Below are 12,458 nucleotides of genomic sequence, written 5' to 3'. Positions count from 1 at the left end.
TTAGAGGACCAGGCCAATGCAGCTTTATCTGGGATGGACACAGTGAATACCCTCCAGCAGCAGAAGTGCTGTCTGCTGGCGTCCAAGCTGCACTTACCCTTCTGTTCTTGGCTAAAGATCAGCCTTTGCTTGCTCCCAGAGCTGTGTGGTGGTCACCATGTCTCTGGTTCTTGGCAGCAAGCTGTCAGATCCAAATAATTCCCCTTTCCTGTGCCACGGCTGCAGCTGCCTGCCCACACTGATTTGGACAGTCCCTGAGGTCCTTCCCATCACACTAACATTTCTCATTCGAGAGGGGATGTGATGGCTAAACCACCACAGAAACCGAGTTTCAGCCTGAAAGGTTTTATTGGTGGCTCCACAGCACAGTGTGCAAACACTGAACTGCAGCAGCACCACAACACACAGGGGCAGAAGGGAATTGCCCAGCCAGCATCGAGTGAAACACAGAAAACAGTTCCTGGGCCTGCAGCTAGGGGAAATCCTTTGCCCTCCCTGGCTAAGGTTTGTAGCCCTTTGCTGTGCCCTGTCCTTGAACTGGGGAGCAAGCCCAGAACTGGACTAAGGATTCCAGATCTGGCCTCACCAGAGCAGAGGAGCAGAAGAATCTCCCTTCTGGTCATACTCTTCATGATACACCCCAGGCTGCCACTGCCCTTGGCCAGAAGGGTAAATTGCTGACCCATGGTCATGTCCAACAGTCTAATACCTCACAAGAATCATTAACATCTTACTCCTGTTATCTGCAGCTGGTCTGGGGGGTTGAGCTCCTTTTCAGTCACTCTCAAGAAGAAGACGATGACAACCTGCTGAAGATGCTCCTCCAGAGTAAACCACTTCTGGTTCCACCTTTCCAAACAGGCACAGAGGCATCTGCATTCACTCTGGAAAGTGATTTACTCAGGATTTACCTTTCTGAAGCATAGGAAAAGGTCTCAGAAACCTCAGTCTCCAAAGAAGAACATCAACAGGTTGCAAAAGAGCCAAAAGGCCAAAGGCTGGTGGCACTCAGGAAGCAGTTTGTGATGGCACAGGTGACACAAGGTGCTGTGTACGTAGCAGGCTGGTTCACCTGCAATATTATCTCAAGACATGGACACAGAGGTCTGCTTCAGGGGCAGCTTGAGGAAGATGGTGAGATGAAGAAAAGCCCAGGAGACTCATTTCTCAGAAGTCAAGTACCTCTCCCAGCAGAACCACCCAGGCTGGTGTCTCTGCACCTAAAGCTCTGTGTCGCGCTGCTCCTTGAGGCGGATACAGAGCACAGACTTGTGGAGGATCCCACACTGGTGGAGGGATCTGGTCAGGTCAGAGAAGGTCCTCCGGGGCACCTCCATCGTTTCAAGGCTGCAGTGTTTGTATCTGGATGATGTTTTCTGCTCTGCCACGGCCAAGACAGCTTGGAGGCTGTCACTGGGCTTGAAACAGTGCTCGAACCTCTGGCCGGAGGGAGATCGAACGGCGAGCAGCAGCTCTGGCTCTTCTTGAGGCCACTTGTCCACATCTAAAGTCAGCCCTGAAGGGCTCTCCTGCCTCGTTTTCCTTCCTGGCTTCTCAGGAGGAGGCTGCATGTGTGAGCTCTCCACATCGGGGCCATCCCTTTCTGATAGAGCACTGGCCCTGCCCTGCTCTCCAGCAGCAGCTCTGCTCTGGGGAGTGTCCTCCTGCCTCTCCCCCAAGTCCAGCCGCCCGGCGCGCTCTGCCAGCGCCTGCACCGCAGCGGCTCCGCAGCCGATGGAGGGGAGCACCCTGTACCTGTTGAGGGAAGAGCAGCTCCTCTGAGGCACCTGCTGCAGGAGCGCTGGGATCTCCCCAGCAGCCACCCGCCCGGCCGGCAACGCCGGCGTCGTGGACAAGCCTCTGCGGCTGTTTGCCAGCTGCTGGCGAGCCGCCGCTGGCGGGGAAGGTGGAACTCGGCAAGGACAGGCCCCCGCGCCCTGGGAGCAGCTGAAGCTTGGCCTCCTGCGGCCCTTGGCAGATTTTGGTCTGGCGACGTGCATGGTGACGGCCCCCGAGGAAGGGACTGCTGTGCCCCTTGGGAAGCTGAGCTGAGGCGGTGGCGAATTCAGAAGGGCTGCTGTGGCCATTGCTTCTCCAGGCACCTGTGGGCAGGGCAGCAGAGGGACACGTTGCAAGGAGCTGGCCACAGAGTTACTCAAGAACTTAAGTCGCCCACAGCTCCCCCTTCTGCGAGGCACAGCAGCTAAAAATAGTCATAGAACCACAGAATCAGCCAGGTTGGAAGAGAGCTCCAAGCTCAGCCAGCCCAACCTAGCACCCAGCCCTGCCCAACCAACCAGACCATGGCACCCAGTGCCCCAGCCAGCCTTGGCTGCAACACCTCCAGCCACACAGACTCCACCACCTCCCTGGGCAGCCCATTCCAATGCCAATCACTCTCTCTGACAACATCCAGCCTAGACCTGCCCTGGCACAACTTGAGGCTGTGTCCCCTTGTTCTGTTGCTGGCTGCCTGGCAGCAGAGCCCAACCCCACCTGGCTACAGCCTGTAGTGCTGCTTGGGGTTGTTGTGGCCAAAGTGTAGAACCCTGCAGTTGGCCTTGTTCAGTCTCATCCCTCTGGCCTCTGCCCACCCATCCAGCCTGGCCAGGTCCCTCTGCAGGGCTCTCCTACCCTCCAACAGCTCCACAGCTGCTCCTAGCTTGGTGTCATCTGCAAACTTACTGATGCCTGGTCCAGATCATCAATAAAGATACTGAACAGGACTGTGCCCAGCACTGATGCCTAGGGCACACCACTAGTGCCAGCTGCCAGCTGGATGTGGCACCATTCACCACCACTCTCTGGGCCCAGCCTTCCAGCCAGGTCTTGACCCATTTCAGAGTGGATCTGTCCAAGCCATGTGTCACCAGTCTGGTGTGTCCCTGTGCAGGCAGGCAGCAAGCCCAGGGAGCAGGCATGGTCGAGCTGGAGGTGATGCATTTTAGCAGTGCTGGCAGGAATTGGTTAAAGCTGACCCAGAGCTGTGCCATGCCCAACTTCAACTGCTTCATGAGAAAAACAGAAATGAATTTTTTTTCTCCAGCTAGAAACACACAGAAAATGGGAAGTGAGTGAGGTTTGAAGTCCCAGAGGTGACCTTTTGGCTGTTCCTGCAGGGACAGTTTAAGTTCCTATTGTGGCCTTTGGAGTGCACTTGGCTATTTTACCATCTGTGAAGTCCTTTCAATCAAGTCTGATTCAATTCCAAGAAACCCATTTCTGGCTTGGGTGAGCAAAAGCTGCTTCAGAGAAATGGGCATCAACCTCCACTACAGACAAAACCTGAGGGATGTGGTGTAGTGGTGACCTGGCAGTGCTGGCTCAATGGTTGGACTTGATGATCTTGAAAGTCTCTTCCAACCAAAATGACTCTGTGATTCTGTGTATGAAACATGACTTTCTCCTGCCCCTCTACTCTGCCCTACTGAGTTCACATCACATCTGGTCCAGTTCTGGATTCCCCAACTTAAAAGGGACAGGGAACTACTGGAGAGAGTCCAGTGGAGGCTACAAAGCTGGGGCCAGCCTCTTGTTAGTGGTGCTCAGGGGCAGCACAAGGGGCAATGGGCACAAAGTGGAAGCCAGGAGGTGCCACCTGAGCAGGAATAGAGCCCTGATTGTTGTGAGAGTGCTGGAGGCCTGGAGCAGGGAGGTTGTGGAGTCTCCTTCTATGCACAGCTTCCAACCCCCTGTGGCCATTGTGCTCCTGGGTAAGCTGCTGATTCTATGATTCTCTGCTGGGCTGCATGCTCCCCACCTGAAGGTGTGCTCAGACCACTTCAGCAGGATAATGCAGCCCAGCCAGCCAGGCCACAACCTCACAAGATCATTCTGCACAAGTGGGACAGTGACACACACTTCATCCCACCTGTGGTTTGTGCAGCAGGGTTTGTCATGGGGGGGTGGGAAAGTGTCAACTTTGATTGCAGCAGCAGTGATGAAGCTGGGCCTGACTGCTGCTCACCACCCCCAGCCAAGTCAGAAGGGAACAGTCACTGGGGATGTTCCCCTTTTGGCCACTGATGTCTTAGCCCTGGGTTTCTGCTCTGGCAGATTCAGAGAATCACCACACGGTGTGGGATGGAAGAGGCCTTCAAGATCATCAAGTTCCAAACCTCTGCTGTGGGCAGGGACACCTCCCACCAGAGCAGCATGCTCGAGGCCCCATCCAACCTGGCTTTTAATGCTTTCAGGCTTGAGCCCTTCAACAGCTTCTCTGGGCAACCTGTTCCAGTGCCTCACCACTCTCAAGGGGAAGAATTCACCCTCCTGTCTGATCTAAATCCAGCTTCTTCTAGTTTGGAGCCATCACCTCTCATCCTGTCACTCCATGCCTTTGTACAAAGTCCCTCTCCAGCTCTCCTGCAGCCCCCTTCAGGTACTGGAAGGCTGCTTTAAGGTCTCCCTGGGACCTTCTCTTCTCCAGGCTGAACAACCCCAAGTCTGCCTTCTCAGAGGTGATGCTCAAGCCCTCTGATCATCTTCATGGTCTCCTCTGGACCTACTCCAGTAGTTCCATGTCCTTCTCAAAACCTTCACTCAGCAAACCAGCACTGAACAAAGCCAGGGACAGGGTCCCAACACATCAGCACACCCTGACCAGCACTTGGAGACAGAGACCTGTCCCTCTGTGAGCCTGGAGCTGAGCTATGGAGAGGGACATGCCACCCAAGTGACTCATCTGAGTTTCCTAGGAGCCCCTGGGAGGGAGCAGGGTGTGGGTGTGCATGTGTGGGTGTGTGCCTTCTGTGTACTGCCTCTAACAAATAAACTCCAAGGCAACATGCTGTAGTTTGACATCACAGAATCAAGCAGGTTGGAAGAGAGCTCCAAGCTCAGCCAGCCCAACCTAGAACCCAGCCCTGCCCAACCAACCACACCATGGCACTCAGTGCCCCAGCCAGCCTTGGCTGCAACACCTCCAGCCACACAGACTCCACCACCTCCCTGGGCAGCCCATTCCAATGCCAATCACTCTCTCTGACAACAACTTCCTAACAACATCCAGCCTCAACCTGCCCTGCCACAGCTTCAGCCTGGGGCCCCTTCTTCTGGTGCTGGCTGCCTGGCAGCAGAGCCCAACCCCACCTGGCTACAGCCTCCCTGCAGGCAGCTGCAGGCAGCAATGAGCTCTGCCCTGAGCCTCCTCTGCTGCAGGCTGCACCCCCCCAGCTCCCTCAGCCTCTCCTCACAGGGCTGAGCCCTACAACATAGCTTCATCCCCATGACAGAGCTCTCAATGCCAGAGCCTGTCCCCAGCCTCACAGCTAAACATAGTCCTGGTCCCACCTCCAGGCCCTGCAGCATGGGGCTGGGCCTTCCAGCCAAGCCTCTAACCCAGTCCCACAGCCAAGCCCCAGTCCTAAAGCCAGCCCTGGGCCCTGCAATCTGCCCCTGCAGCACAGGCACTTGCCTCACATCTAGGCCTTGGGCCCTACAACTCACCCCCATAGCCAGGCCCTGAGCCTATAACCCAGACAGACAGCCAGGCCCTGACCCTGGAACTCACCTCCACAGCCAGGCCCTGACTCCATAGCCTGCCCGGACCCCGTAACTCACCTCCACAGCCAGGCCCTGACTCCATAGCCTGCCCGGACCCCGTAACTCACCTCCACGGCCCTGCCGCCCCGGGCCCCCCGCGGCCGCCGCCACACACCGGCTGCGTTGCCACGACGACGAACCCACTTCCGGTCGCGCGGCAGGCCCCGCCCCACAACCACTGAGACGAAGGGGCCAGAGCGTCCCCGCGCAAGGTCCTCCAGCCGCCGCTCTGCAGCCTCCCTGCAGCAGCAATGAGCTCTGCCCTGGGCCTCCTCTGCTGCAGGCTGCACCCCCCCAGCTCCCTCAGCCTCTCCTCACAGGGCTGTGCTCCAGGCCCCTCCCCAGCCTTGCTGCCCTTCTCTCAACACCTTCCAGCACCTCAACAGCTCTCTGCAATGGAGGAGCCCAGAACTGGACACAGCACTCCAGGGGTGGCCTGAGCAGTGCTGAGCACAGGGGCACAAGAACCTCCCTTGTCCTGCTGCCCACACTGCTCCTGAGCCAGCCCAGGATGCCATTGGCTCTGCTGCCCACCTGGGCACTGCTGCCTCCTCTGCAGCTCCTCTCTCCCAGCACCCCCAGCTCCCTCTCTGCCTGGCTGCTCTCAGCCACTCTGGCCCCAGCCTGTAGTGCTGCTTGGGGTTGTTGTGGCCACAGTGCAGAACCCTGCACTTGGCCTTGTTCAGTCTCATCCCCTTGGCCTCTGCCCACCCATCCAGCCTGGCCAGGTCCCTCTGCAGGGCTCTGCTACCCTCCAACAGCTCCACAGCTGCTGCTAACAGAACCAAACAAGCTCATTGGGTTTTTTTCCTGAGAGCCCTTTAAAAATGCCACTTTTTGCACCAGATCATAGAATCAAGCAGGTTGGAAGAGACCTCCAAGCTCATCCAGCCCAACCTATCCCCCAGCCCTATCCAGTCAGCCAGACCATGGCACTAAGTGCCTCATCCAGGCTCCTCTTGAACACCTCCAGGGTCGGTGCCTCCACCACCTCCCTGGGCAGCCCATTCCAATGGCATCCTCCAGGGACCTAACACAGCTTCTCTGGAAGCCTGTGTGGTAGCAGAGCTGCAGCTGACAGGGAGTCTCCTGTCTAGCCCCAGGCTAGAAAGGATCCCTGGGTGAGTTTTCCCGGTGGGAACACACCACCCGAGGCTCTCTCCCTCTTAAACCCCTTTCAAAGCCACTTTTATTTCACCAGCCACTTTCCCCCTCGCCCACCGCTTAACCGAAGGCGATAAATCACTGAGGGTAACGTCTCTGCCCCGCAGCTGGGAGAAGATCAAGGCCAACCCCCGACGAAAAGAGGGAGGAAAAGATTCGCCTATCAGCTGCTCCCATCCCCGGGGTGCGGAGCAAAGGCACACCCGAGACAGCATTTGCAGATCAAAGCCTTGGGCAAATCTGCATTTCAATAAGGTCCCCACCGAGCAGATGGGTGAGGCAATTCCTCTCTTGGCTCCACGGCCCGGCTGAAAAGTTCCACCCTTCCACAGCTGACAACCTCCCAGGGACGGTTTGCGAGCAAGGCTGGATGCAAGAGAGAGTTTAGCTTTGTGGGGTTGCTCCTCTGAGACCCTGCACGGAGAGGGAGGGCTTAAAATGAAGAGCTTAGATGGTGTTGGGTGAGAGGTTGGATTTGATTTGTCATAGAATCATGGAATCAGCCAGGGTGGAAGCGAGCTCCAAGCTCATCCAGTCCACCCTAGCACCCAGCCCTGGCCAGTCAACTGGACCAGTGCTGCCAGATGATTTCCTTCCATTGGGATCGAGAGGAGTTTGGTCCCTGTGGATAGAAGAGCCCCAGGGCTGCCTTAATTAATGCTGTTTGCCCTTTTGAGACAGGCTGGGAAGTGTCTGCATCCCTGCCAATCAGTCCCAAAGCTGACAGCCGTTTGGTTGGTTGTTGTTTTTTCATCAGGCAGCTGCCAAAAGATCACAGCATCACAGTGTCACAGTATCACAGTGTCACAGTATCACCAAGGTTGGAAGAGACCTCACAGATCATCAAGTCCAACCCTTTAGCACAGAGCTCAAGGCCAGACCATGGCACCAAGTGCCACGTCCAGTCCTGCCTTGAACAGCTCCAGGGACGGCGACTCCACCACCTCCCCGGGCAGCCCATTCCAGTGTCCAATGACTCTCTCAGGGAAGAACTTTCTCCTCACCTCCAGCCTAAATCTCCCCTGGCACAGCCTGAGGCTGTGTCCTCTCGTTCTGGTGCTGGCCACCTGAGAGAAGAGAGCAACCTCCTCCTGGCCACAACCTCCCCTCAGGTAGTTGCAGACAGCAATAAGGTCTGCCCTGAGCCTCCTCTTCTCCAGGCTAACCAATCCCAGCTCCCTCAGCCTCTCCTCGTAGGGCTGTGCTCAAGGCCTCTCCCCAGCCTCGTTGCCCTTCTCTGGACACGCTCAAGCATCTCAATGTCCCTCCTAAACTGGGGGGCCCAGAACTGAACACAGCACTCAAGGTGTGGTCTGAGCAGTGCAGAGTACAGGGGCAGAATGACCTCCCTGCTCCTGCTGGCCACACCATTCCTGATGCAGGCCAGGATGCCACTGGCTCTCTTGGCCACCTGGGCACACTGCTGGCTCATGTTCAGGTGGGTATCAATCAGCACCCCCAGATCCCTCTCTGTCTGGCTGCTCTCAGCCACTCTGACCCCAGCCTGTATCTCTGCATGGGGTTGTTGTGGCCAAAGTGCAGCACCCTGCACTTGGAGCTATTGAACTCCATCCCCTTGGACTCTGCCCATCTGTCCAGGCAGTCAAGGTCCTGCTGCAGAGCCCTTCTGCCCTCCTGCTTCTGTTGTGAGTTGACCAAAGCTGAGGGCACAGACTGCTTCCAGGGAGCTGTAGGCAGCGATGAGCTCTCCCTGCAGGGAGCTATAGGCAGCAATGAGCTCTCCCTGCAGGGAGCTATAGGCAGCAATGAGATCTCCCTGCAGGGAGCTGCAGACAGCAATGAGCTCTCCCTGCAGGGAGCTGTAGGCAGCAATGAGCTCTCCCTGCAGGGAGCTGCAGACAGCAATGAGCTCTCCCTTCAGCCTCCCCTTCTGCAGGCTGCACACCCCCAGCTCCCTCAGCTGCTCCTCCCCATCCCTGCTCTCCAGACCCTTCCCCAGCTTTGTTGCCCTTCTCCGGACCTGCTGCAGCTCCTCAATGCCCTTCTTGGAGCAAAGGGCCCAAACCTGAGCCCAGGACTCAAGGTGTGGCCGCAGCAGTGCCCAGTTTCCTCGCACCCCACCCTGTCCCCTGCCGCATTCCCTTTCCCAGAAGCCTGGCTCGCTGCTGATCCCCCAGGGACAGGGCTGATAGCAGAGCCTTTGTCCCTCCTGTTTGCCCTCTGCCCTGCGGTGTCGCCAGGCAGATAGCAGCTTTTGTCCCTTATCTCCTCTGCTGTTCTGCCTTGGGTCTTTCTATCACCTCTGGGTTGTGCTGAGTAAATAAACTGTGCTCCAAAAGCATTCCAGGTCGGGTTTCCACGGGGAAAACCCATGGGCATGTGGTTTCACAGACATCCCCCCCCTCACCTCCTTGCCCGTGTGCCCCTGGAGTCTGAGGGTAGGCAAACTGCAGCCCCCCCCAAAATGCAACCCCTTTGCCTCCCTTTGCAGTTTGGATGCAGAGGCGGATTTGGGGGGTGGTTATTGGGTTATTGCAAGGAAGCAGCCAAGGGAAACCACCTCTGAGGGTGCAGAGTGGGAGCTGGCAAAAGCAAGCACCCACTCAAGGCCCAAATGCCACCTCCGTGGGGCCCAGATGCCACCTCTGTGGCTGGAACAAGGACCTGAGAGCCTCTGGCGGTGCCAGCTCAGCACCTCCTGGCCACGCATCTCTTGTGTCGTGTCTCTGCCAGGAGAGACCTTGCCTGGCCTCATCCAGAAGCTGCATTCCCCTGAGGTGGTGACAGCTTCGTGCCTGGGCAAGGAGAGGTGAGGTGCAAGGAAGTCAGGTTGCCCTGCAGGAGAAGGATGGCAGCCCTGGGCCGCTCAGCAGGAGCTGCCGGGCGACAAATCACAGCATCGGCAGGGGCAGGGGAGGGTTGGACCTCCCCCAACATATAAAGCCACCCCACCCAGCCAGGGGGCTTGGAGCTGCCAGGTCCAGCTGGGGTAAGGAGAGGAGGGATTTTGTTGCCCTGTTGTGTGGTCAGCTGGCTCAGGGTGGTGGGGGTGAGGGTGGGATGCTGCAGAGGGTGAGCTTCTCCAGCGGCGTCCCCCTGACGGCCCTGCCAAGCTCTGCGTGCCAAAAACACAGCCCAGGGGCTCCCACCCACCAGGAGTCAGCTGTGCCCCCTTCACACTGCTGGGCATCCAGAGAGGCACTGCTGCCAGCCTGTGGTGCTGCCAGGGAGCACTCAGCCAGCGCTGGGCACAGGAGGAGCAGCTGTCCTGCCCTCCTTGGGGAGTGCTGCTCATGGCAGCCCAGCGTTGTGGTTTCCTCCTCCAGGAGCAGCCTGAGGATGAAGAATCTCCTCTTTGCCGTGCTCTTGGCTTGTGGTGAGTGCCCCAGGGTCACTGGGCTGGGTTGGGAGCTCACCTGCATGGCACAAAATCCCCCACTTAAGCCCCCCTGAGCTCTTGTGCATGCTTTGGGGTTTTGTTTCAGTGTTGCTGTTTCATGCAGCAGTGCTGCAGCCTTGGAGGTGGCTGACAGTGAAGCTTTAGGAGCCTCAGATCCATAGTTGCTGTGCCCACAGGCCCTGCAGCCTGTTGGCATCTGCTTTCCTGGGCTGATCCTGCCCAGGTGGCATTGCCAGTGAGCAGTGACATCTTCTGCCAGGCTGGAGCAGGCTACCCAGAGGGGTTGTGGAAGTCTCCTTCTCTGGAGACATTCAAAACTCCCCTGGGTGTGCTCCTGTGTGACCTGCTCTGGGTGATCCTGCTCTGGCAGTGGGGGTGGGGTTGGTCCTTTCTTCCACCCTCTGCTGTTTGTGATTCTCTGGTTGTGTCTGGAGAGGAGAAGGCTCCAGGGAGACCTTATTGTGGCCTTCCAGTGCCAGAAGGAGACTGCAAGAAAGCTGGGGAGGGACTTTTTAGGGTGTCAGGTAGTGGTAGGACTGGGGGGAATGGAGCAAGGCTGGAAGTGGGGAGATTCAGACTGGATGTTGGGAAGGAGTTCTTCAGCATGAGGGTGGTGAGAGCCTGGGATGGGTTGCTCAGGGAGGTGGTGGAAGCCTCATCCCTGGAGGTGTTTAAGGCCAAGCTGGATGTGGCTCTGAGCAACCTGCTCTGGTGTGAGGTGTCCCTGCCCATGGCAGGGAGGTTGGAGCTGGCTGAGCCTTCAGTTCCCTTCCAGCCCTGCCCATTCTGTGACTCTGGTCCTGTGAACTGGGAGGCTGCAGGAAGCAGACCTCATCCTGGGGAGGCTTTCGGGGGGCTTCTCATGGCTCGCAGCATCTGCTTCCAGCAGCCCTCAAGCTTATGTAACCCCCTGCCCTCCGTGGGGAGTGTCCTGCACTGCTGCGAGCCTGTCCCTCTGTCCCTCCGTCCCTCTGTCCCTCCGTCCCTCCGTCCCTCCGTCCCTCCGTCCCTCTGTCCCTCCCGCAGGGCTGCTGCCGGCTGACAGCAGCGTGCTGGAACTCGAGCGGCTGATCAGGTCAGCCACGGGGAAGAGTGCCCTGTGGTCCTACAGCTGGTACGGCTGCTTCTGCGGCATCGGGGGCAGAGGCACCCCGGTGGACTCCACCGATCGGTGAGCACTGCAAGAGCATCTCCACTCCCTGCCCCGCTCCCCTCCGAGCCCCTCGCCAGCAGCCTCTGCTGATGCTGCTGTGCTCTGAGAGGGGCTCCGGGGTCGTGCTCCAGCCACATCTTGCTGCTGCTGCTGCTGCTGCTGCCTTGCCACCCTCTGGACCTTCGGAGGAAGATCCAGATGTGGTGAGGGAGGGCTGAGGGCAGCAGGCTGATGTGGTGGCTCCCACAGCTGCTGCCAGGCACACGACTGCTGCTACAGGAGGCTGAGAGAGGGCAGATGCAGACCCCTGATCACTCCCTACCACTTCACCAGCGCCGACGGAGACATCGTCTGCAGTGAGTACTGGGAGGGCAGCACCGCAGAGTGGGGTGGGTCGGAAGGGGCCTTGAAGATCATCCAGGTCCAACCCCTGCCTTGGGCAGGGACACCTCCCACTCGCCTCATCCAGCCTCCAGGGAGGGAGCATCCACAACCTCCCTGGGCAACCTATTCCAGTGTCTCTTCACCCTCACTGGAAAAAGTTTCTCCCCAGCCTCCAGTCCCAGTCTCCCCTGTCCCAACTTCAATCCACCCTCTCTTGCCCTGCCACAAGCCCTTCTGCAGAGTCCCTGCCCAGCTTGCTTCTAAGCCCCCTTCAGAGGTGAGGAACCTGCACTGCTCCCCAGAGGACCCCAGCCCCAGGGCAGGGCACGGCACACAGGAGGGCATCTCCCCCGGGGACAAAACCAGCCTGGTGCTGAGCTGAGAGGAGACAGGGCATGACAAATAAAGAGGCATTGGCAGCCTGGAGCCTCTTTGTGCACTTTCCCTGGGCACTGAAGTGCCCTGAGGGGATCCCATCGCTGAGGGCAGCCAGAAAAGCCACCACAGAGCACCCAGTTTGTGTCCCCACACACAGGTAAAGAGCAGAGCTGGTGCAAGAGAGAGACCTGCCTGTGTGACAAGGAGGTGGCTTCCTGCTTTGCCAGCTCTCTGGAATCCTACAACCAATCCTACCGCTTCTACTTCAAGCTGAGGTGCCAAGGAAGCAAACTGCAGTGCTGAGGAAGCCAAACCTGTGCCCAGCTTTGCAGGGGTTGACTGCTTTGACCCATTGCTACAGCAAGAAAAGCCTGATGTGGGGGCTGGATGGACCTGGAGCCACCACAGCTTCCTTTGAGGTGCTTGGGGTGAGGAGAAGTCATGGATGGACTTACCCCAGCTCCCACAGAGGCA

At 58.1% G+C, this 12,458-nt stretch overlaps 2 protein-coding genes across 2 annotated transcripts; one reads left to right on the top strand and one right to left on the bottom strand.

The window, feature by feature from the left end:
- Positions 1 to 329: 329 nt before the first annotated feature.
- On the bottom strand, positions 330 to 5,692 carry UBXN10 (UBX domain protein 10). The gene is made up of 2 exons (XM_064171769.1): positions 5,613 to 5,692; positions 330 to 2,102 (listed from the first exon to the last, which is right to left on the bottom strand). Exon 2 carries the CDS (start codon positions 2,085 to 2,087, stop codon positions 1,221 to 1,223), a length of 867 nt encoding a protein of 288 aa, XP_064027839.1. The 5' UTR covers positions 2,088 to 2,102; positions 5,613 to 5,692; the 3' UTR covers positions 330 to 1,220.
- A 4,310-nt stretch (positions 5,693 to 10,002) lies between these two features.
- Positions 10,003 to 12,287, top strand: LOC135190624 (phospholipase A2, membrane associated-like). Its single transcript, XM_064172183.1, has 4 exons — positions 10,003 to 10,045; positions 11,096 to 11,240; positions 11,472 to 11,578; positions 12,142 to 12,287. The coding sequence occupies exons 1-4, from the start codon at positions 10,009 to 10,011 to the stop codon at positions 12,285 to 12,287; spliced, it is 435 nt and encodes a 144-aa protein (XP_064028253.1). The 5' UTR covers positions 10,003 to 10,008.
- The last annotated feature ends 171 nt before the right edge of the window (positions 12,288 to 12,458 follow it).

This window comes from Pogoniulus pusillus, chromosome 36, assembly GCF_015220805.1.
Source record: "Pogoniulus pusillus isolate bPogPus1 chromosome 36, bPogPus1.pri, whole genome shotgun sequence".
Classification (NCBI taxonomy): domain Eukaryota; kingdom Metazoa; phylum Chordata; class Aves; order Piciformes; family Lybiidae; genus Pogoniulus; species Pogoniulus pusillus.
This window is presented reverse-complemented; position numbering and strand designations above follow the sequence as displayed.